Consider the following 25,900-nt stretch of genomic DNA (forward strand, 5'->3'; position numbering starts at 1 on the left):
ATCCCATGAGCAGACACAAGCGAGCTATAGATGTCGAGGAGAAATTCAGTTGTTCCCAAAGAAGTCATAATTCCCAGAAGCAAAGCAAGGTAATAATCCAAAAATTCCAATCACTCAGGCGAACCCGGAACTATTTCTCCGCTGGCCGACCTCCCGTGGCAACGCTCTCGATGAGTTGAGGATGTGCGGTCCTATTACGACATGAGCATTATGTAGTGTAACGCACTGTGTGATAACGAGGGTGCGTTTACCTATTGATAACTCTTACCGAATTAGCATAAAAGGGGCCGGGGGGGGGGGGGGGGAATCCGATTGCCTGCTGCTGCGAACTGTGTTTAAGGTGGCCTGTTCCTTTAAGGCTGCAGAACTCTAACTGCTGCCACAATAGCTCATCCGAAGGCCCATTTGGAGGCCGATTGTCGTTGGAGGACGTTTGTCGCTAGATTGGCGGTTGCTTGTAAACCCCCGGCTCCTCTGCCCGAAGGAGAAGCCAGGTTAACTAGGTCAGCAAAACCAGCAAGAAATGACTGGCTTCCCCTTTTTTTGTTTTTATATATAAACATGCTCCTTGTTCAGTGGTAGAGTCCCCATCTGTTGAGTTAAAAGAAATATTTGCATTTCCACAGCGCCTTTCACAACCACCGGACGTCCCAAAGCGTTTCACAACCAAGGAAGTACTTTTTTTTTGAAGTGGAGTCACTGTTGTAATGTGGGGGAAACGCAGCAGCCAATTTGCGCACAGCAAGCTCCCACAAAGAGCAATGCGATAATGACCGGATCATCAGGTTTTTTTTTTTGAGGCACAAACCCCCTGGCTCTTCTTTGAAATGGGATCTTTAACGTCCGCCCGAGAGAGCAGACGGGGGGGAGGCCTTGGCTTTAACGTCTCATCCGAAAGGCGGCACCTCCGACAGCGCAGCGCTCCGTCTCAGCACCGCACTGGGAGCGTCAGCCTAGATTTCTGGTGCTCACGTCGCTAGAGTGGGGCTTGAACCCACTCACCTCCGGACTGGGCGACCCAGTGAGCCACGGCTGACACAACGAAGATTGGAGCCGATCGGGAATGAGTGCGACGCAGGCTTCGCACGGGTGACACTTTAGGTGCGCGACAGATACGGTAGACTTTTATAAGAGAGGGATGGGCTTATATGCTTATATAATAATGGTACCAGCAAAGCATTATGATGCCAATGACACAATGGTCAGCAGAGATCATTAGTAAAGACAACCAGCCCTGCCCCTGCTGGCTGAGGGAGGAATTGCAGCAGGTAAGTTGGCAAGCAGCCATTAACAAGCAGCAAAGTACACCGGCCGGTCTGTGCGGAGATAGCTGATTTAGACAAGTTGAGTGAGTGGGCGAATACATGGCAGATGCAGTATAACGTGGATAAATGTGAAGTTATCCACTTTGGTAGGAAAAATAGAAAGGCAGAGTATTATTTAAATGGTGATAGATTGGGAAATGTTGATGTACAGAGGGATCTGGGTGTCCTTGTACACCAGTCACTGAAAGCAAACACGCAGGTGCAGCAAGCAGTTAAGAAGGCAAATGGTATGTTGGCCTTCATTGCAAGAGGATTTGAGTACAGGAGCAAGGATGTCTTACTACAGTTATACAGGGCCTTGGTGAGACCACACCTGGAGTACTGTGTGCAGTTTTGGTCCACTTACCTAAGAAAGGATATACTTGCCATAGAGGGAGTGCAGCGAAGGTTCACCAGACTGATTCCTGGGATGGCAGGACTGTTGTATGAGGAGAGATTGGGTCGACTAGGCCTGTATTCACTAGAGTTTAGAAGAATGAGAGGGGATCTCATTGAAACGTATAAAATTCTGACAGGGCTAGACAGACTGGATGCAGGGAGGATGTTTCCCCTGGCTGGGGGAGTCTAGAACGAGGGGTCACAGTCTCAGGATACGGGGTAGGACATTTAGGACTAAGATGAGAAATTTCTTCACTCAGAGGGTGGTGAACCTGTGGAATTCTCTACCACAGAAGGCTGCGGAGGCCAAGTCACTGACTATATTTAAGAAGATAGATAGATTTCTAGACACAAAAGGCATCAAGGGGTATGGGGAGAGAGCGGGAATATGGTATTGAGACAGAGGATCAGCCATGATCATATTGAATGGCGGAGCCGGCTCGAAGGGCCGAATGGCCTACTCCTGCTCCAGTGTTTCTATGTTTCTATCACAGCAAGGGCAGCAATGGTAGAAGATCTACAGTTAGTTAGCTAGGCTCCTACTTATTAGCTCGGAGTCAGCCCTGGTTCAGTGGGTAGCCCTCTGTGGCCTCCGCACCAGATAGGTCGTGGGTTCAAGCGCCCACTCCAGGGACTTGGGAGTATAAAATCCAGGCTGACGCTCCCAGTGAAAGTAAGTTGACTATCCTGCACCCTCTTCTGCCCAGCTGGGAAGTGCGCGTGTGTCTCTGGGGCCATGGTATCTCTCTTTGTTATGGAACCATTGCTAACAGGGTGTGAGCTCCTTCTGCGTGTATCGGTGGTCTTACCACTAAGCCAACAACAACTTGCATTGATATCACGCCTTTAACTTAGTAAAATCGGCTGTGTGGTTGATACTGAAGAAGGAAGCTGCAGACTGCAGGATGATATCAATGGAAGGAGTGCAGCGAAGATTCACCAGGCTGATACCTGGGATGGCAGGAATGACGTATGAGGAGAGATTGTGTCAATTGGGCTTATACTCACTGGAGTTTAGAAGATTGAGAGGGGATCTCATTGAAACCTATAAAATTCTGTCAGGCCTGGACAGACTAGATGCAGGAAGGATGTTTCCGATGGTTGGGGAGTCCAGAACCAGGGGTCATAGTCTAAGGATAAGGGGTAAGCCATTTAGGACAGAGATGAGGAGGAATTTCTTCACCCAGAGAGTGGTGAACCTGTGGAATTCTCTGCCACAGAGGGCGGTGGAGGCCAGTTCATTAAATATATTCAAGAAGGAGTTGGATATATTTCTTAAGGCTAAAGGGATCAAGGGATATGGGGAGAAGGCAGGGACAGGGTACTGAATTTGGATGATCAGCCATGATCTCATTGAATGGCGGAGCAGGCTCGAGGGGCCGAATGGCCTACTCCTGCTCCTATCTTCTATGTTTCTATGTTTCTATATCAATGGACTGGTCAGGTGGGCAGAACAGTGGCAAATGGAATTCAATCCGGAGAAGTGTGAGGTAATGCTTTTGGGGAGGGCTAACAAGGAAAGGGAATACACATTAAATGGTAGGACACAGAGAACTGTAGAGGAACAAAGGGACCTTGGAGTGCATGTCCACAGATCCCTGAAGGTAGCAGGCCAGGTAGATAAGGTGGTTAAGAAGGCATATGGAATGCTTGCCTTTATTAACTGCGGCATAGAATACAAGAGCAGGGGTCGGGGGGTTATGCTTCAACTGTATAAAACACTAGTTAGGCCTCAGCTAGAGTACTGCGTGTAGTTCTGGTCACCACATTACAGGAAAGATGTGATTGCACTAGAGAGGGTACAGAGGAGATTTAGAAGGATGTTGCCGGGAGTGGAGAATCTTAGCTACGAGGAAAGACTGGATAGGCTGGGTCTGTTTTCCTTGGAACAGAGGAGGCTGAGGGGAGACCTTATTAAGGTGTATAAAATTATGAGGGGCCTAGATAAAGTGGATAGAAAGGACCTATTTCCCTTAGCAGAGGGGTCAAAAACCAGGGGGCACAGATTTAAAGTAATTGGGGGAAGGTTTAGAGGGGATTTGAGGGGAAATGTCTTCACCCAGAGGGTTGTGGGGGTCTGGAACTCACTGCCTGAAAGGGTGGTAGAGGCAGGAACCCTAACCACATTTAAATAGTACTTGGATGTGCACTTGGGATGCTGTAACCTGCAGGGCTACGGACCAAGAGCTGGGAAGTGGGATTAGGCTGGATCGCTCTTTGTTGGCCGGCGCGGACACGATGGGCCGAATGGCCTCCTTCCGTGCTGTCACTTTCTATGATTCTATGATTCTATGAAAACTTCCCAAGGATTATAATCAGACAAAATTTAACACCGAGCCACATAAGGAGAAATTAGGGCAGGTGACCAAAAGCTTGCTCAAAGAGGGAGGTTTTAAGGAGCGTCTTAAAGGCGGAGAGGTTTAGGGAGGGAATTCCAGAGCTTGGGGCCCAGGCAGCTGAAGGCACGGCCGCCAATGGTGGAGCGATGGAAATCGGGGATGCGCAAGAGGCCAAAATTGGAGGAGCGCGGAGATCTCGGAGGGTTGGAGAAATAGGGAGGAGCGAGGCCGTGGAGGGATTTGAACTCAAGGATGAGAATTTTAAAATTGAGGCCAGGAGCCAATGTAGGCCAGCGAGCACAGGGGATGATGGGTGAACAGGACTCGGTGCGATTTTTTATTTTTTTATTTTTTATTAATTGATGGGATGTGGGCGTCGCTGGCTAGGCCTGCATTTAGTGCCCATCCCTAATTGCCCTTGAGAAGATGGTGGTGAGCCGCCTTCTTGAACCACTGCAGTCCGTATGGTGTAGGTACACCCACAATGCTGTTAGGAAGGGAGTTCCAGGATTTTGGCCCAGCGACAGTGAAGGAACGGCGATACAGGTCCAAGTCAGGATGGTGTGTGGCTTGGAGGGGAACTTGTAGGTGGTGATGTTCCCATGCGTCTGCTGCCCTTGTCCTTCTAAGTGGTAGAGGTCGCGGGTTTGGAAGGTGCTGTTGAAGGAGCTTTGGCGAGTTGCTGCAGTGCATCTTGTAGATGGTACACACTGCAGCCACGGTGCGCCGGTGGTGGAGGGAGTGAATGTTGAAGGTGGTGGATGGGGTGCCAATCAAGTGGGCTGCTTTATCCTGAATGGTGTCGAGCTTCTTGAGTGTTGTTGGAGCTGCACTCATCCAGGCAAGTGGAGAGTATTCCATCACACTCCTGACTTGTGCCTTGTAGATGGTGGAAAGGCTTTGGGGAGTCAGGAGGTGAGACACTCGCCGCAGAATTCCCAGCCTCTGGCCTGCTCTTGTAGCCACAGTATTTATATGGCTGGTCCAGTTCAGTTTCTGATCAATGGTAACCCCCAGGATGTTGATAGTGAGGGATTCAGTGATGGTAATGCTATTGAATGTCAAGGGGAGATGGTTAGAGTCTCGATTCTTGGAGATGGTCATTGCCTGGCACTTGTAGGATACGGGCAGCAGAGTTTTGGATGAGATTGAGTTTATGGAGTGTAGAAAGTGGAAGGCCTGCCAGGAGAACATTGGAATGGTCTAGTCTATAGGTAACAACTATATGGATAATGGTTTCAGCAGCAGGTGAGCTGAGGCAGGGGTGGAGACGAGCGACGTTACAGAGGTGGAAGTAAGCGGTCTTGGTGGTGGAGAGGATATGGGGTCGGAAGCTCAGCTCAGGGTCAAGTAGGATGCCAAGGTTGCGAGCAGGCTGGTTCAGCCTCAGACAGTTGCCAGGGAGTGGGAATGGAGTCAGTGACACTACTAACAATAACCAGCCCCAGGACAGTGACAGCGTAACACAAAGAATTCGACCCAACACAATCGTCGCTAAGCAAAAGGAAAAATATCTGTCATATTGGGCAGAAACAACAAAAACCCAAAGCAAACTCAATTGCTACTTGGCCCTAAACAGACAATACAACATGGCTGATTACCTGACCATGGTAAAGGATAGCAAACTGAGAAAAACCTTGACAATGTACAGACTTAGTGAACATAGCCTGGCGATCGAAAAAGGTAGACACAGGCAGACCCAGCTACCAAGAGAGGACAGGATATGCTCTCACTGCAGTCAGGGAGTGGTGGAGACAGAGATGCACTTCCTCACAGCTTGTAGAAAATATCAGGGCATAAGGGAGAATTTCTACCCAAAATTCACAAAAATATGCCCGGAATTCAGAAATTTGAATGACGACCAAAAACTCCCATACCTACTAGGGGAAGAGAGAAATTGTGTAACACTAGCGGCACACTATGTTACAGCTTGCCATAAACAGAGGGACAACCACTAAATATAAGAAAAGAGTATATATAAATTATATGAAAGTATATTTATACACTCAGGGATATATCTATTTATACACTGTATGGATAGATCTGTATTTTTGTGAACAAACATGAATGTTTTTCGATGCTTTGGCAACATAAGATGTAACTTGTCATGCCAATAAAGCGATTTGAATTGAATTGAATTGAATTGACTAGAGGGGTTGTTGGTTCTGGCCCCACTCCAGGACCTGAACAGATAGGAATGAATTTCTGCTGGTCCGCCATTTTTCCAGGGTTTCCACAGTCTCCCGCCGGACGTCAAGGATGCCCGGGGAAATTCACCCCCATAATCTAGGCCGACACTCCCAGTGCAGTACGGAGTACATAATATGATTGAGCTCAACGTTGTGTTTGATAGGGAGAAACACAAACAGCTGCTAAGATTCTAGATTTAGTAAGGCCAACTTCAACGGGATGAGACAGAATAAGACGGAGATGAGGAGGAATTTCTTCTCTCAGAGGGTCGTGAATCTTTGGAATTCTCTACCCCAGAGAGCTGTGGAGACGGAGTCAGTGAATATATTCAAGGCGGAGATTGACAGACATGTGAACTACAGGGGAGTCGAGGGGTACGGGGAGAGAGCGGGAAAGTGGAGTTGAGGCCAAGATTGGATCAGCCATGATCTTATTGAATGGCGGAGCAGGCTTAGGGGCCGATTGGCCGACTCCTGCTCCTGTTTCTCATGTATGTTCTTATGAGACAGAGACTGTCCGCAGTAAACTGGGCAAATCTGTTAATGGGTAAAACGACAGAAGATCAGTGGGAGGCGTTCAAAAAAAGAATTTAACGTGAGACAAAACCAGTTCATACCCCTAAGGGGCAAGAGCTCCACTTGCCAATAAAAACAGCCATGGACGACTAAAGAGATAAGGGACAACATTAAAACTAAAAGAAAAAGTATACAAAAATAGCACAGATCCTGGCGAATGGGAGCGATACAGGAAACTTTCATTTAACCGGAGGTTAAAAGTCCGGAAAGCTCTATCTACCGGCAAAATTCAGGAGCCGTCTCCTATAAGTTTTTTTTTACTTCTCGTTGCTTTTTTTTTCCCAGTCCGGCTCTGCAAGGTCAAGCTGAAGCTGTTGCTTAGCTACAGAGATGCTTTTAAGCTGCGGCCGACTGTTTTGAAGCTGTTGCTAAGCAACAGGGTTTGTTGATTCACACGGAGCTGAAAAGCTCCGTATGTTTCAACATTAGCGCTGGTTTCTACGGCAGTTTTGATGGGACGGCACCAACTCGGTCCCGTCAGTGCCGGATACCAGAAAGTTTCCTGTACAAAGAACAGCAAATGGTAACAAAACAGATGGTAAAACCTACAAAAAGAGAGAATGAAAAGACACTTGCAAGGGATATCAAAATCAACACAAACTTTTACAATTATATTAGGAAAAAGAGGGTGGTTAAAGGTGAGCCCCTTAAAAACTGACAGTGGTGATATTATAAATTAAAATAAGGAAATGGCGGACATGTTGAATATTTACTTTGCGTCAGTATTTACAGTAGAGGACGAGGATAACATGCCAGACACCCCAAGGAAACTAATAGTGTATCAGGGACAGGGGTCTCACCATAATTAACCTAAGCAAGTTAACAGTAATGAAGAAAATAATGGCACTAAAGAGTGACAAATCCCAAGGACCAGATGGTTTCCATCCCAGGGTTGTAAAGGAAGTAAGTGAGAAACATAGACATAGAAGATAGGAGCAGGAGTAAGCCATTCGGCCCCTCGAGCCTGCTCCGCCATTCAATGTGATCATGGCTGATCATCCAAATTCAGTACCCGGTCCCTGCTTTCTCCCCATACCCCTTGATCCCTTTAGCCTTAAGAAATATATCCAACTCCTTCTTGAATATATTTAATATATTGTCCTCTACAGCCTTCTGTGGTAGAGAATTCCACAGGTTCACCACTCTCTGGGTGAAGAAATTCCTCCTCATCTCTGTCCTAAATGGCCTACCCCTTATCCTTAGACTGTGACCCCTGGTTCGGGACTCCCCGACAATCGGGAACATCCTTCCTGCATCTAGTCTGTCCAGTCCTGTCAGAATTTTATAAGTTTCAATGAGATCCCCTCTCATTCTTCTAAACTCCAGCGAGTACAAGCCCAATCGACCCAATCTCTCCTCATACGTCATTCCTGCCATCCCAGGTATCAGCCTGGTGAATCTTTGCTGAACTCCTTCCATGGCAAGAACATCCTTCTTCAGATAAGGCGACCAAAACTGCACACAATACTCAAGATGTGGTCTCACCAAGGCCCTGTATAACTGCAGCAAGACATCCTTGTTCCTGTACTCAAACCCTCTCGTTACGAAGGCCAACATACCATTTGCCTTCTTAACCGCCTGCTGCACCTGCATGCTTACCTTCAGCGACTGGTGCACAAGGACACCCAGGTCTCGTTGCACTTCCCCTTCTCCCAATCTATTGCCATTCAGATAATAATCTGCCTTCCTGTTTTTGCCACCAAAGTGAATAATCTCACATTTATCCACGTTATATTGCATCTGCCATGCTTCTGCCCAATCACCCAAACCTGTCCAAATCATCCTGGAGTTTCTCGGCATCCTCCTCACAGCACACACGCCCACCCAGCTTTGTGTCGTCTGCAAACTTGGAGATATTACATCTAGTTCCCTCGTCTAGATCATTAATATATATTGTGAATAGCTGGGGTCCAAGGACCGATCCCTGCGGTACCCCACTAGTCACTGCCTGCCACTCGGAAAAAGACCCGTTTATTCCAACTCTTTGCTTTCTGTCTGCCAACCAGTTCTCTATCCAAGTCAATACCTTGCCCCCAATCCCATGTGCCTTAACTTTACACGCTAATCTCTTAGGCGGGACCTTATCGAAAGCCTTCTGAAAGTCCAAATACACCACATCCACTGGTTCTCCCGTATCTATTTTACCAGTTACACCCTCAAAAAATTCCAGTAGATTAGTCAAGCACGATTTACCTTTTGTAAATCCATGTGAGCACATTGCAGATGCCCTAACTGTAATCTTCCAAAGCTCTCTCGATTTGGGAACCGTTCCCTTAGACTGGAAAATTGAGAGCGGAATTGAGTAGAGTGGATTGGGAAAATAGATTAAAGGGGAAGACGATACATGATCAGTGGTGTACATTTAAGGAGTTATTTTACAACTTCCAAAAAATATATATTCCACTGAGAAGAAAAGGGTGTAAAAGAAAAGACAGCCATCCATGGCTAAGTAAAGAAATTAAGGATACTATTCGACTAAAAACAAGGGCATATAAGGTAGCCAAATCTAGTGGGAGGAGAGAGGATTGGGAAAACGTTAAAAGACAGCAAAAAATAACAAAAAGATTGATTAAGAAAGGGAAGATAGATTATGAAAGTAAATTAGCAAAAAATATAAAAACAGATAGTAAGAGTTTTTATAGTTATATAAAAAGAAAAAGGGTGGCTAAAGTAAATGTTGGTCCCTTAGAGGATGAGACCGGGAAATTAATGGTGGGAAATATGGAGATGGCAAAAACACTGAATGAATATTTTGTATCAGTCTTTACAGTAGAGGACACTAAGAATATCCCAACACTGGACAAACAGGGGGCTATAGGGGGGGAGGAGCTAAACACGATCAAAATCACTAAGGAAGTGGTACTCGGTAAAATAATGGGACTCAAGGCGGATAAATCACCTGGACCTGATGGCTTACATCCTAGGGTCTTGAGGGAAGTGGCGGTAGGGATTGTGGATGCATTGGTAATAATTTTCCAAAACTCCCTGGACTCAGCAAAGGTCCAGGCAGACTGGAAAACTGCTAATGTAACACCCTTATTTAAAAAGGGCAGTAGACAGAAGGCTGGAAACTATAGACCGGTTAGCCTAACATCTGTGGTAGGTAAAATTTTGGAGTCCATTATTAAGGAGACAGTAACAGGACATTTGGATAATCATAATTTAGTAGGACAAAGTCAGCATGGTTTTATGAAGAGGAAGTCATGTTTGACAAATTTGCTGGAGTTCTTTGAGGAAGTAACATATAAGGTGGATAAAGGGGAACCAGTGGACGTAGTGTATTTAGACTTCCAAAAGGCATTTGACAAGGTGCCACACAAAAGATTATTGCTTAAGATAAAAAATCACGGGATTGGGGGTAATATTCTGGCATGGATAGAGGATTGGCTATCTAACAGAAGGCAGAGAGTTGGGATAAATGGTTCATTCTCAGACTGGCAATCAGTAACTAGTGGTGTTCCGCAGGGGTCAGTGCTGGGTCCCCAACTCTTTACAATCTATATTAACGATTTGGAGGAGGGGACCGAGTGTAACATATCAAAGTTTGCAGATGATACTAAGATGGGAGGGAAAGTAGTGAGTGAGGAGGACATAAAAAACCTGCAAGGGGACATAGACAGGCTAAGTAAGTGGGCAGAGATTTGGCAGATGGAATACAACACTGGAAAGTGTGAGGTTATGCACTTTGGCAGGAAAAATCGTAGAGCAAGTTATTATCTTAATGGCAAGAAACTGGAAAGTACTGAAGTACAAAGGGATCTGGGGTCCTGGTGCACGAAACTCAAAAGGTTAGTATGCAGGTGCAGCAAGTGATTAAGAAGGCCAATGGAATGTTGGCTTTCATTGCTAGGGGGATAGAATATAAAAATAGGGAGGTATTGCTTCAGTTGTACAAGGTATTGGTGAGACCGCACCTGGAATACTGCATACAGTTTTGGTGTCCATACTTAAGAAAAGACATACTTGCTCTCGAGTCAGTACAAAGAAGGTTCACTCGGTTAATCCCGGGGATGAGGGGATGGACATATGAGGAGAGGTTGAGTAGATTGGGACTCTACTCATTGGAGTTCAGAAGAATGAGAGGCGATCTTATTGAAACATATAAGATTGTGAAGGGGTTGGATCGGGTGGATGCGGGGAGGATGTTCCCGAAGATGGGTGAAATTGGAACTAGGGGGCATAGTCTTAGAATAAGGGGCTGCTCTTTCAAAACTGAGATGAGGAGGAACTACTTCACTCAGAGGGTGGTAGGTCCATGGAATATGCTGCCCCAAAAAGCTGCAGAAGCTACATCATTACATAAATTTAAAACAGAAATAGACAGTTTCCTAGAAGTAAAGGGAATTAAGGGTTATGGGGAGCGGGCAGGAATTTGGACATGAGTCTAGGTTCGGATCGGACATGGCCCTGTGGGTAGCGGAGCAGGCCCAGGGGCCGTGTAGCCTGATCCTGCTCCTATTTCGTGTGTCTAATTCTGTTAGATTCAGGAGATGGTTCTGTGATAGAAGATTGGCAGTTAGGATCAGATCAGCCATGATCTTATTGAATGGCGGAGCAGGCTCGAGGGGCCGATTGGCCTACTCCTGCTCCTATTTCTTTTGTTCTTATGTTCTTATGTTAACTATTTAAGAAAGGTGAGAGAGGGACACTGTTGTCGGGAAATTACTAGAGTCTATAATTAAGGATAGGGTGACTGAACACCTTGAAAATTTTCCGCTGATCAGAGAGAGCCAGCATGGATTTGTGAAAGGGTAGGTCAAGCCTGACAAACCTAACTGAATATGTTGAAGAGGTGGGTAACGTAGTGGGTGGGGGAATGTCTATGGATGTTATTTATATGGACTTCCAGAAGGCATTCGATAAAGTCCCTCATAAGCGACTGTTAGCTAAAGTTGATGCTCACGGAATTGAGGGCAAATTATTGACCTGGTTCGAAGATTGGCTGAGCGGCAGGAGACAGAGACAGGCAGTTGGGATAATGGGCAGGTAATCTAATTGTCAGGAGGTGACTAGTGGTGTCCCGCAGGGATCTGTGTTGGGGCCTCAATTATTCACCGTATTTATTAACGACTTTGATGATGGGATAGAAAGCCACATATCCAAGTTTGCCGATGACACAAAGATAGGCGGCATTGTCGGCAGTGTAGATGGAAGCATAAAATTACAAAGATACTAATAGATTAAGAGAATGGGCAAAACTGTGGCAAATGGATTTCAGTATAGGCAAAAGTGTGAGGCCATCCACTTTGGGCCTAAAAAGGATAGAACAGGATACTTTCCAAATGGTGAAAGGCTAACAACAGTGGAGGTCCAAAGAGACTAGGGGGTCCTCGTACATTGATCATTAAAATGTCATGAACAGGTACAAAAATAATCAAAAAGGCTAATGGAATGCTGGCCTTTATATCTAGAGGACTAGAATACAAGGGGGTCGAAGTTATGCTGCAGCTACACAAAACCCTGGTTAGACCACACCTGGAGCACTGTGAGCAGTTCTGGGCACCACACCTTAGGAAGGATGTATTGGCCTTGGAGTGAGTGCAGCGTAGGTTTACCAGAATGATACCCAGACTTCAAGGGTTAAATTACGAGGAGAGATTACACAAACTAAGGTTGTGTTCCCTGGAATTTAGAAGGTTAAGGGGTGATTTGATCGAAGTTTTCAAGATATTAAGGGGAACAGATAGGGTAGACAGAGAGAAACTATTTCCGCTGGTTGGGGATTCTAGAACAAGGGGACATGGCCTAAAATTAGAGCCAGACCTTTCAGGAGTGAAATTAGGAAACACTTCTACACACAAAGGGTGGGAGAAGTTTGGAACTCTCTTCCGCAAACGGCGGAATTGTTAATTTGAAATCGGAGATTGATAGATTTCTGTTAACCAAAGGTATTAAGGGATGCGGGGCAAAGGCGGGTAGATGGAGTTATGTCGCAGATCAGCCATGATCTGATTGAATGGCGGAGCAGGCTCGAGGGGCTGAATGGCCTTCTCCTGTTCCTGAGGGAGTGCTGCACTGTCGGAGGTGCCGTCTATCGGATGCGGTGTTAAACCAAGGCCCCCATCCACCTCGGCGCTATGTGAAGGAGAACAGGGGCGTTCCCTCCCAGTGGCCCTGGGCCAACCTTCCTCCCCTCGTATATATTGAGTACAGGAACAAGGATGTCTTGCTGCAGTTGTACAGGGCCTTGGTGAGACCACACCTTGAATATTGTGTGCAGTTTTGGTCGCCTTATCTGAGGAAGGATGTTCTTGCCATGGAGGGAGTGCAGCGACGATTCACCAGACTGATACCTGGGATGGCAGGAATGACGTATGAGGAGAGATTGGGTCGATTTGGCTTATACTTGCTGGAGTTTAGAAGAATGAGAGGGGATCTCATTGAAACTTATAAAATTCTGACAGGACTGGACAGACTAGATGCAGGAAGGATGTTCCCGCTGGTTGGGGAGTCCAGAACCAGGGGTCACAGTCTAAGGATAAGGGGTAAGCCATTTAGGACAGAAATGAGGAGGAATTTCTTCACCCAGAGAGTGGTGAACCTGTGGAATTCTCTACCACAGAAGGCAGTAGAGGCCAATTCATTAAATATATTCAAGAAGGAGCTGGATAGATTTCTTAAGGCTAAATGGATCACGGGATATGGGGAGAAGGCAGGGACAGGGTACTGAATTTGGATGATCAGCCATGATCGCATTAATGGCGGAGCAGGCTCGAGGGGCCGAATGGTCTACTCCTGCTCCTATCTTCTATGTTTCTATTACCGTTGCTGCGTGTGGGATCTTGCTGCGCACAACTTGGCCGCTGTGCTTTCCTATGTGACGCCGCTGGCGGCACTTCAGACGTAGCTCTCCGGCTGTGAAACACGCTGGGCCGTCCTGAGGTGGTGAAAAGCGCTTGTCTAAAAAAACAATGTCCTTTCTTTCAGGGGAGAAGGTGGTTTTGGCGTTCACTGTCTTCCTCAGTTTAAATCAGATGTTGTTTGTTCTTGCACAGACAGTGTATCATTGCAAAGGGCACTGAGAGAATATTACCTGGCACCTCCAGCACAGAGAACCACCAGAAAATGACCAATGGAGGAATTACTGGGCAGCTACATAATCTTTTTGATCCTGCTCTTTATTGAAACCAAGGGAATCCCCCCCATCACCCTGGCCATTATCATTCTCAACATGTTCATATTCCTGGCGCCCGAGCTCAACATGGCGGAGGTCTGCCTCAGCGTCTCCACCACCTTCTACGCCTGTGAGTGGCAGCGGCTGGTCCTTGCACCCCTGCATCACACCGACGTCGAACATCTGGGCTTCAACATGGCCTCGCTGGTGTGGAAGGGCAGCAAGCTGGAGCGGAGGATTGGCAGCGCCCGCTTCATGTTCTCCACCTGCATCTTCGGCATCCTGACCGGCCTCACCTACCTGTCAATCAAGGCGGCCCTCGCTTACCTTCTCACTGAAAGGCTCAACTTGGACTGCGGTGTAGGCTTTTCAGGTACCATCGCTGGGCCCCAACCTGGGGGAGAGGTTCACGGGGTATATTGGGTATCTGGGATGGATATGTGGGATATAATGGGTATCTGGGAAGGGTACACGGGGTATAATGGGGATCTGGGTCGGGTACGCGGGGTATAATGGGGATCTGGGTTGGGTACGCGGGTTATAATGGGGATCTAGAATGGGTACGTGGGGTATAATGGGTATCTGGGATGGGTATGTGGGGTACAATGGATATCTAAATGGGTACACAGGGTATAATGGGTATCTAGGACGGGTACGCAAGGTATAATGGGTATCTGGGTCGGGTACATGAGGTATAATGGGTATCTGGGACGGGTACGTGGGGTATAATGGATATCTGGGATGGGTACGCGGCCTATAATGGGTATCTGGGATGGGTACGTGGCGTATAATGGGTATCTGGGATGGGTACAGGAGGTATAATGGGTATCTGGGACAGGTACATGGGGTATAATGGGTATCTGGGATGGGTACGCGGCGTATAATGGGTATCTGGGATGGGTACGTGGGGTATAATTGGTATCTGGGATGGGTACACAAGGCATAATGGGTATCTGGGATGGGTACGCGGTGTATAATGGGTATCTGGGACGGGTACATGAGGTATAATGGGTATCTAAATGGGAACACGAGGTATAATGGGTATCTGCGATGTGTACACGGAGTATAATGGGTATCGGAGACGGGTACACCGGGTATAATAGGTATCTGGGATGGGTACACAGGGTATAATGGATATCTGGGAAGGGGACACAGTTTATAATGGGTATCTGGAACGGGTACGTGGGGTATAATGTGTATCTGGGACAGGTACGCGAGGTATAATGGGTATCGGGGTCGGGTAAGCGGGGTATAATGTGTATCTGGGACGGGTACGCGAGGTATAATGGGTATCGGGGTCGGTTAAGCGGGGTATAATGGGTATCTGGGATGGGTACGCAGGGTATAATGGGTATCTGGGATGGGTACACAGGGTATAATGGGTATCTGTGATGGGTACACAGGGTATAATGGGTATCTGGGACGAGAACACAGTTTATAATGGGTATCTGGGTCGGGTAAGCGGGGTATAATGGGTATCTGGGTCGGGTAAGCGGGGTATAATGGGTATCTGGGACAGGTACATGGGGTATAATGGTTATGTGGGATGGGTACATGGGTATAATGGGTATCTAGGACGAGAACACAGTTTATAATGGGTATCTGGGACGAGAACACAGTTTATAATGGGTATCTGGAACGGGTACGCGGGGTATAATGGGTATTTGGGATGGGTACATGGGGTATAATGGGTACCTGGTGTAGTGTCCGAGTATAAATAATACACGGACTGCAGGAGAACAATAATACCTTATATGCCCTTGTTTTTAGTCGAATACTGTGGTGTATGTAACCTGTTCCACCTTAAGAGAACTTAAGCCTGTTCCACCTTAAGAGATGTACTACTTTCTCTGGCTGCTGTATACGTAATACCGGTGGTGACCACCGGTATATAAGTACTGTGTAGTAATATTGTATTTAGTATAGTCCTGACCTCCAACTAGTAAAGACCTGTTGAAACTTTATTCTTGTAGTCTGTGTCAGTAATTAATCTTAATACAACTGGAACACACAGACTTAACAGTGGCGACGAGTCCGATTCTTACCCTGCGGCAGTTTATATCCACGGCGGCTTCGTCCACAGAACGGACGTCGAAGAGAGGCATCCACCCTCATCACCCTGCTGGAAGACACGTCGCGCGGCAGGCATCGAGAACCCGGAGTGCAGAAGACATCCTGAACTCGAAGTCTCCATCAGCGGCAGTCAGCTATCTTCTTTCTACCTCGGTGGTGGGTAAGCCGGTCAGCGACGCGAGCAGAAAGTCGGCCGCGTTGGCTGTACAGACGGGGGGAGGAAGACGGAGGAATAAGGGCGGTGAGATCGATCGCGACCGGAGATAAGGGCCGGGCCGCATTCGGGCCGAAAGGCGCAGCGCGGGGACATCGATCGCGGCTGGTGATAAGGGCCGGGCCGCTTTCGGGCCAAAAAAGGCGCAGCGTCTGGGGCGACTGAAGGCGCAAGAGCCGCAGTGAAGGCGAACGCAGCCGGTGCTAATAACCGGGCTGCAAGAAGGGCTGCGAGGCGCGACATCGGGGAAGCGCGAATGCCCGAGGGAGCCGCGGTGAAGCGGAGACAGCGTCGGGGGAGTTACTAACCGCTGGGAAAGGGGAGCAGCAGCGGCACGCCAAACGCCATTGCAGCCAGTGGGTGAAGACCGCCAAGCGCGGGAAAACCGCCATTTTGTAGGCGGAGGACGAAGACAAGAGCGGGAAGCCGCCATCTTGGGATAAAATTTAAAAAATTTAAAAAAAATTAAAAATTAAAAATTGCAACGATGCCTAAACATGGGACCATTAATACCTTTGATAGCGACATCGAAGATTGGGCCATGTATGTAGAACGCATACAAAATTATTGTAAAGCAAATAAAATCCCAGATGCAGAGAAAGCACTAACTTTATTGAACTTAATGGGTGCGAAGACACACGGGCAATTGAAACACCTTTTATCACCAGATGAACCGGCGGATAATCAGAATGTTGTTTATAGACTACAGCTCAGCATTCAACACTATCGTCCCCAACAAGCTGGCCACCAAACTCCAAACTCTTGGCCTGAACACTTCCCTCTGCAACTGGACCCTGGACTTCCTAACAAACAGACCCCAGTCTGTCAAATTAGGTAACCACACCTCCCCCCCACCCCCGACCCTGAACACGGGGGCCCCACAAGGATGTGTGCTGAGCCCCCTCCTCTACTCCCTCTTCACCCACGACTGTGTGGCTGTTAATGGTTCCAACACCATCATCAAGTTTGCAGATGACACCACGGTAGTAGGCCAGGTCACCAACAACGATGAGTCAGCCTACAGGGAGGAGGTCCAGCATCTCGTGAAGTGGTGCGCCGACAACAACCTGGCCCTTAACACTAAGAAAACAAAGGAAATAATCGTGGACTTCAGGAAGTCCAAAGGCGGAAGTCACACCCCCATCCACATCAATGGGGCGGAGGTGGAAAGGGTGGCCAGCTTTAAGTTCCTCGGAGTCCACATCACGGAAGACCTCTCCTGGTCCCCCAACACCTCCTCTCTGGTGAAGAAGGCCCAGCAGTGCCTATATTTCTTGAGGAGGCTGAAGGGATGTAATCTGTCACCCCTGATCCTCTCTAACTTCTACCACTGCACTATAGAGAGCATCCTGACAAACTGTATCACGGTATGGTACGGCAGCTGTAGCTCCCATGACCGGAAAGCCCTGCAGCGGGTAGTCAAAACTGCCCAACGCATTACCGGCACCCGGCTACCGACCATAGAACATATATATCAGAAACGCTGCCTACGGAGGGCACAGTCCATCATCAAAGACCCTACCCACCCCAGCCGCAGTCTGTTTGCCCTCCTACCATCTGGAAGACGCTACAGATGCATTCGCACCCGTACGACCAGATTTAGGAACAGCTTCTTTCCCAGGGCTGTCATCTTACTGAACTCCACAAATAAACACTAAAGCCTGCACATCTGCCGATGCACTTTATTATGGTCATATTTATGCTAATATATATGTACAAATGTATGTTGAAATGTTTAAGTGTCCTAATCCAAATTGTACACTCTCGGGAGCCGCAAGCCTACATTTCGTTGTACTGCACTTGTGCACTAACAATGACAATAAAAGTTGATTTGATTTGATTTGATTTGATTTGAAGACGTTCGAGGAGATTGTTACTGTCCTGAAAAATCATCTAAACCCCACGCCGCTGATGCTAGCGGAACGATTTAAATTTTACAGCAGAAGGCAGCTGAAGGATGAAAGCAATGCTGAATATTTAATGGAATTGCGTAAGCTAGCAAAGTACTGTCAGTTTGGAACGGGACTAACAGACGCGCTAAGAGATAAATTTGTGTGTGGATTATTAAAAGAAGATACACAAAAGCGACTGCTCGAGGAGAATGAGCTGACGCTTGAGAAAGCGGTCACTATGGCAGCAGCACACGAAGCCGCAGCGAGAGGCACGGCAGTAATGCAGCTACGGTCACCGGAACTCAGTACAAATAAATTGGGCTTGAGTACTGTAAAATGTTATCGTTGTGGAAAGACAACGCACGATCAGAACCAGTGTTGGTTTAAAAACCAAGAATGCAGAACGTGTGGCAGGCTTGGCCACATAGCTAAAGTATGCCGGTCAGGAAAGAAGACCAGCAACAAAAAGTCACCGCAAGGAAAATACATAAAGGTACACAAGGTGACAAAGAACAGTTCGACCGAACAGAAGTCAGATTCAGACGCTAGCAGTAATGAACTGGGTAGCTTAAGAGTACACAACGTTGGTAAGGATGCAGATCTCCAGACAATTTGGGTCACTCTTCAGATAGCAGGAGTCCAAGTAAAGATGGAATTGGACACTGGATCGGCATTGACGGTCATGAATAAGAAAGATTACAAAAGTTTATTCCAACATATTCCCCTACGGGATACGGAGATTATATTGAAAACATACACGGGGCAAAGAGTGTACCCCATCGGAAAGATAGAGGTAAAAGTGGTCCACAAGGGCGAAGAAAGCCAAGTAATGGACTTATATGTGCTACCTGAAGGAGGTCCACCACTACTGGGACGGGAGTGGATTAGGAAAATGAATATGGACTGGCACTCCTTAAAAGCACTAACGGTAGATTCCGGGGAAACAGATGTCAAACCTAAACGATTGTCCAAAATATTGGATGATGCTAAAAAGGTGTTCCAGCAAGGACTGGGAACACTAAAAGGAATTACGGCAAACATCAAGATTGATGAACATGCACAACCAAAATTTTTCAAAGCCAGACCGGTACCCTATGCAATACGACCTACTGTAGAAGCGGAACTGGAAGCGCTAGAACGTTCAGGTGTACTGTCTAAGGTAGATTGGAGTGAGTGGGCTACGCCCATTGTTCCCGTTACGAAACGTCCTTCGAGCAACAAGCCAGGAGAACCAGGGAAGGTTCGCATCTGTGGAGATTTCAAGATCACCGTTAATCCGGTGCTTCACACGGTGCAGTATCCGCTTCCGCGGATTGAGGATATTTTTGCTTCGTTGTCTGGCGGGAAACACTTCACCAAGATAGACCTGGCGCAGGCGTACTTGCAGATGGAGGTTGAAGAAGAGTCACGCCAGTACCTCACGATCAACACGCATAGAGGTTTGTACCGGTATAATAGGCTGGTTTTTGGAGTGGCATCGGCTCCGGCAATTTGACAGAGGGCCACGGAGCAGGTATTACAGGGAATTCCAGGCACACAATGTTACCTGGACAATATTCTGATTACAGGTGATGGTGATGAAGAACACCTCGCAAACTTGGAACTGGTGCTCAACAGACTGAAAGAGTATGGACTTAGAGTTAATCGGCAGAAATGTGAGTTCTTTCAGAAGCGGATCTCGTACTGTGGTCATGTCATTGACCGGGAGGGGCTTCATAAGTCTCCTGACAAGATAGAGGCAGTTGTAAAGGCTCCCGCTCCGGATAATGTCTCTCAGTTGAGGTCGTTTCTGGGATTGATTAACTATTACCATAAGTTTCTACCGAATCTATCCATGGTACTGCACCCGCTGAACGCTCTTTTACAGAAGGGGGTACCATGGGAATGGAGCGAAAACTGTAAGAAGGCATTTCGCAAAAGCAAAGAATTGATCACCTCAGAGGAAGTGTTGGCTCACTTCAACCCGACACTGCCTATTCGGTTGGCTTGTGATGCTTCTCCATATGGTATTGGGGCAGTACTCTCACACAAGTTGCCAAATGGCACGGAAAGGCCAGTCGCGTTTGCATCCAGATCATTGACCTCCGCTGAGCGCAACTATGCGCAGATCGATAGGGAGGCTCTCAGCCTTGTATGGGGAGTGAAGAAGTTTAATCATTACCTGCAGGGCCAAAAATTCACACTTCTGACAGACCATCAGCCGTTGGTATCCATTTTTAACCCTAAGAAGGGTGTTTCGGTGATGACAGCACAGCGACTCCAGAGATGGTCCCTTTTCCTAGGGGCACATCAATATCAAATAGAATTCAAAGGTACAAAGCAGCATGGCAATGCTGATGGGCTGTCGCGCCTGCCACTACCTGAAGCGGAAGAGACGATGAAAGTTGACCCTGTTGAGTTATTTCATTCGACCATCATCGAGTGTTTACCAGTCACCAATGCAAGTATTGAAAGAGAAACCAGGAACGACCCGACACTGTCCCGAGTTTACGAGGTGACAGTGAAGGGATGGCCAACACATGGTGATCCTCTGTTACCGGCATTCTCGGCAAGGCGAGACCAGCTGTCCGTCTGCCATGGTACTTTGATGTACGGGACAAGAGTGATTATTCCTCCCAAGTTACGGGAAAGAGTTCTAAAGGAACTGCATGAAGGTCATCTGGGGGGAGTTAAGATGAAAAGTCTTGCTAGGGCTTATGTATGGTGGCCGGGCATTGACCAACAGATAGAGGAGTTGACAAAAAGCTGCGCTGGGTGCCAAAAAGTGCAAAATGCACCTCCGATCGCACCGCTACACCCATGGGAATGGCCTTCAGCCCCATGGCAACACGTACATATTGACTTTGCTGGTCCATTCATGGACTCCATGTTCCTAATTGCGGTGGACGCACATTCCAAATGGCCAGAAGTGATCAAGATGAATACCACTACTTCAGAAAAGACAATTGCGGTGTTAAGAACAATATTCGCAAGGAACGGATTGCCAGAACAGATATGTTCGGACAACGGACCACAGTTCGTGTCGGAAGAATTCCAAAAATTCTTAAAGAAGAATGGGGTGAAACATTATACCTCTGCCCCATATCATCCGGCAACAAACGGGTTGGCCGAGAGATTTGTCCAAACATTCAAAAAGGCAATAAAGGCCATGAACGATGATCAGATTCCGTTACAACACAAGGTGGACAATTTCCTAATGGCATATCGAAACGCCGCTCATGCAGTGACTAACCAAAGTCCTGCCATGATGTTTTATAACAGGAGGTTGCGGTCAAGGTTGGACTTGTTAAAACCAAATGTGCGGAGGGAAGTGGAAAACAAACAGTTCCGGCATATTAATAACAAGTCCACTCGAAGTTTCGACGTAGGACAACCAGTGTTGGCAAGGGGCTATGGAAACGAAAAATGGCAGTCCGGAACAATTCGGGCCAGACAAGGACCTCTGATGTACACAGTAGATATTGGTAACAATGTGATAAGGCGTCATGCGGATCAACTGGTAGAATCAAGAGCAAGGGTCGAACCCATGGTTGCGACAGAGACAACTGTGGAAGACGTTAATGAACCTGAAGCATCTACCTCGGCAGGGACTGTACCTGATGATGACGGCCAATACATAGGAAACCAACAAGAAGAGTCACCTCAGCAACAAGAATCAGAGACCACTGAAAGGCGTTATCCAAACCGAATCAGAAGGCCTCCTGAGAGACTGAACCTTTGAACTGTTTATACCTGAAGTTATATATGTATATATGTTATTATGTTATGTTAAATGGGGATATGACTGTTAAGCTAAAAAGGGAGGATTGTGGTGTATGTAACCTGTTCCACCTTAAGAGAACTTAAGCCTGTTCCACCTTAAGAGATGTACTACTTTCTCTGGCTGCTGTATACGTAATACCGGTGGTGACCACCGGTATATAAGTACTGTGTAGTGATATTGTATTTAGTATAGTCCTGACCTCCAACTAGTAAAGACCTGTTGAAACTTTATTCTTGTAGTCTGTGTCAGTAATTAATCTTAATACAACTGGAACACACAGACTTAACAAATACTATCCTTAATTTCTTTACTTAGCCACGGATGGCTGTCTTTTCTTTTACACCCTTTTCTTCTCAGTGGAATATATATTTTTTGGAAGTTGTAAAATAACTCCTTAAATGTACACCACTGATCATATATCGTCTTACCCTTTAATCTATTTTCCCAATCCACTCTACTCAATTCCGCTCTCATACCTTCATAGTCTCCTTTATTCAAGCTTAGCACGCTTGTTTGAGATCCAACCTTCTCACCCGCTAATTGAATATGGAATTCAACCATGTTATGGTCACTCATTCCAAGGGGATCCTTTACTAGGACATTTTTAATTAATCCTGTCTCGTTACACAGGACCAGATCTAAGGTTGCTTGCCCCCTGGTCGGTTCAGTTACATACTGCTCAAGAAACCCATCCCTAATACACTCAATGAACTCATCCTCAAGGCAGCCCTGCCCAATTTGATTTGTCCAATTAATATGATAGTTAAAATCCCCCATAATTATAGATGTTCCCTTATTACAAGCCTCAACTATTTCCTGATTGATACTCCGTCCAACAGAGTTGCCACTGTTCGGAGGCCTATAGACTACGCCCACTAGTGTTTTTTTCCCCTTATTATTCCTTACCTCCACCCAAACTGTTTCATTATCCTGATCTTTTGACCCAATATCATTTCTCTGTATTACAGTGATTCCTTCCTTTATTAACATAGCCACCCCACCTCCCCTTCCTTCCTGCCTGTCCTTCCTGATCGTTAAATAACCTGGTATGTTTAATTCCCAGGCATTGTCACCCTGCAGCCATGTTTCTGTAATGGCCACAAGATCATACCCATATGTAGTTATTTGTGCCATTAACTCATCTATTTTGTTACGAATGCTACGTGCATTCAGATAGAGAACTTTCAAATATGTTTTGTGACACTTAGTTCCTGCTTTTTCCCTTTTTATTACTTTACCTTTTACTCCATACCTTCTGCCCTTCCTGACAAGCTCTGGTTTTTAATTTCCCCACTGCTACCTAAGTCTATGACCTCCTCTGTTGTCATTTTTATTATTTGCTCTCTAGGAACCTCCCCCCCACTAGTTAGTTTAAAGCCCTCTCTACAGCCCTAGTTATATGATCCGCCAGGACTCTAGTCCCAGCACTGGCCAAGTGAAGCCCGTCCCAACGGAACAGCTCCCTCCTGCCCCAGTACTGGTGCCAGTGTCCCAGGAAGCAAAACCCATTTCTCCCACACCAGTCTTTGAGCCACGCATTTAACTCTCTAATTTTATTTGTCCTAGCCAAATTCGCTCGTGGCTCAGGTAATAATCCAGAGATTATTACCCTTGTGGTTCTGCTTTTTAATTTGGCCCCTAGCTGCTCAAATTCCCTCAGCAGAACCTCCTTCCTTGTCCTATCTATGTCGTTGGTACCAACATGGACCACGACAATTGGATCCTCCCCCTCCCACTCCAAGTTTCTCTCCAGTCCAGAGGAGATGTCCTTAACCCTGGCACCGGGCAGGCAACACAGCCTTTGGGACTCTCGCTCTCGGCTGCAAAGAACTCTATCTATCCCCCTAACGATACTATCCCCTACCACTACAACATTTCTTTTAACTCGCCCCACTTGAATGGCCCCCTGCTCCATGGTGCTGTGGTCAGGTTGCTCATCCTCCCCGCAGTCCCTGTTCCCATCCTCACATGGAGTAAGAGCCTCGAACCTGTTGGACAAGTGCAAGGGCTGCGGCTCCTCCAACACTACCTCTTGGATCCCCGTACCTGCCTCACTTCTAGTCACACCATCCTGACCCTGGCCACGGACTACATCTGAATTAATTAATCTAATTGGTGTGAATACCTTGTGATACACAGAGTCCAGGTAACTCTCCCCCTTCCTGATGTGTCTCAGTGTTTGAAGCTCGGACTCCAGCTCTTCAACACGGAGCCGGAATTCCTCGAGCAGCCAACACTTACTGCAAATGTGATCACCGTGAGCATCAATGGTGTCCACCAGCTCCCACATATTGCAGCAGCAACACATCACCTGATCTCCCATTCTATGTAATTAATTAAATTTATTAATATTATTCTTACATACCCTCTGCCCCGATTCTAGATGGTGAATATCACACCTTAGAAACTATAAACCAAAGAGATTTAAGCTTAAAAAGGGAGAAATACTTACCAACCAATCACTTACCCGCTTTCTGGTGACGTCACACTTGGATTACTTTTTACCTCTCTCCTTCCCTCCGAGTTCCCAGACTGGAGACTGGTAAACCTTACCTGGTCTCTGGGACTTTTATAGCCCCGCTCTGCCGCTCGAGATTCCCGCCGACGCTGTGAGGCCTTACCTGGTCTCTGGGACTTTTATAGCCCCGCTCTGCTGCTCGATATTCCCGCCGACGCACTGAGGCCTTACCTGGTCTCTGGGGCCTTTATAGCCCCGCTCTGCCGCTCGAGATTCCCGCCGACGCACTGAGGCCTTACCTGGGTCTCTGGGACTTTTATAGCCCCGCTCTGCCGCTCGAGATTCCCGCCGATGCACTGAGGCCTTACCTGGGTCTCTGGGACTTTTATAGCCCCGCTCTGCCGCTCGTGATTCCCGCCGACGCACTGAGGCCTCACCTGGGTCTCTGGGACTTTTATAGCCCCGCTCTGCCGCTCGAGATTCCCGCCGACGCTGTGAGGCCTCACCTGGGTCTCTGGGACTTTTATAGCCCCGCTCTGCCGCTCGAGATTCCCGCCGACGCTGTGAGGCCTCACCTGGGTCTCTGGGACTTTTATAGCCCCGCTCTGCCGCTCGAGATTCCTGCCGACGCACTGAGGCCTTACCTGGTCTCTGGGGCCTTTATAGCCCCGCTCTGCCGCTCGAGATTCCCGCCGACGCACTGAGGCCTTACCTGGGTCTCTGGGACTTTTATAGCCCCGCTGCTGCCGCTCGTGATTCCCGCCGATGCACTGAGGCCTCACCTGGGTCTCTGGGACTTTTATAGCCCCGCTCTGCCGCTCGAGATTCCCGCCGACGCTGTGAGGCCTCACCTGGGTCTCTGGGACTTTTATAGCCCCGCTCTGCCGCTCGAGATTCCCGCCGACGCTGTGAGGCCTCACCTGGGTCTCTGGGACTTTTATAGCCCCGCTCTGCCGCTCGAGATTCCCGCCGACGCTGTGAGGCCTCACCTGGGTCTCTGGGACTTTTATAGCCTCGCTGCTGCCGCTTGAGATTCCGCCACCTCTGAGGGAACCTATACTGCAACAACTTCATACAGGCCACAGTGGGATGGTTCGGATGAAGGAAATGGCAAGAAGCTACTTCTGGTGGCCAGGTCTCGATGGGAATATTGAGGAGAAAGCCAAAGCATGTTCCCCATGTCAAAGGGTCCGGAATGTTCCACAGCTGGCAACCCTACACCCCTGGGATTGGCCTGCAGAAGTGTGGCAGCGAGTACATGTGGACTTCGCCGGTCCTTTCGAAGAGAAGATGTTTATGGTGGTTGTGGACGCTCGTAGCAAGTGGCCGGAGGTCGCTGTGATGAGGTCTACCACGGCAGAGAAAACAATTGAGAAACTTGGTGAGATGTTCAGCCGTTATGGCTCACCGGAACAACTTGTAAGTGACAATGGTCCACAATTTGTATCACAGGAGTTTGCAACCTTCCTGCATGTGAATGGTGTCCAACACATCAGGTCTGCGCCCTATCATCCCTCTACTAACAGCCAGGCAGAAAGGTTTGTGCAAACTTTGAAGCATGCCTTGAAGGCATCGCAAG

The 25,900-nt window shown here is 47.5% G+C and overlaps 1 protein-coding gene across 1 annotated transcript in view; it reads left to right on the forward strand.

Moving 5' to 3' along the window:
* The window catches only part of LOC147090488 (rhomboid-related protein 4-like), a 64,519-nt gene continuing 38,619 nt past the window's right edge, over window positions 1-25,900 (forward strand). The window contains exons 1-2 of the mRNA XM_085977129.1: window positions 1-89; window positions 13,803-14,294. Coding sequence (XP_085833255.1) covers window positions 13,880-14,294 — 415 coding nt within the window. The 5' untranslated portion in view covers window positions 1-89; window positions 13,803-13,879. The remainder of the gene's footprint in view (window positions 90-13,802; window positions 14,295-25,900) is intronic.

Source organism: Somniosus microcephalus, unplaced genomic scaffold (assembly GCF_052327205.1).
Source record: "Somniosus microcephalus isolate GS21.2 unplaced genomic scaffold, FLI_Smic_1.0 unresolved_chr4, whole genome shotgun sequence".
NCBI classification, from domain to species: Eukaryota; Metazoa; Chordata; class Chondrichthyes; order Squaliformes; family Somniosidae; genus Somniosus; species Somniosus microcephalus.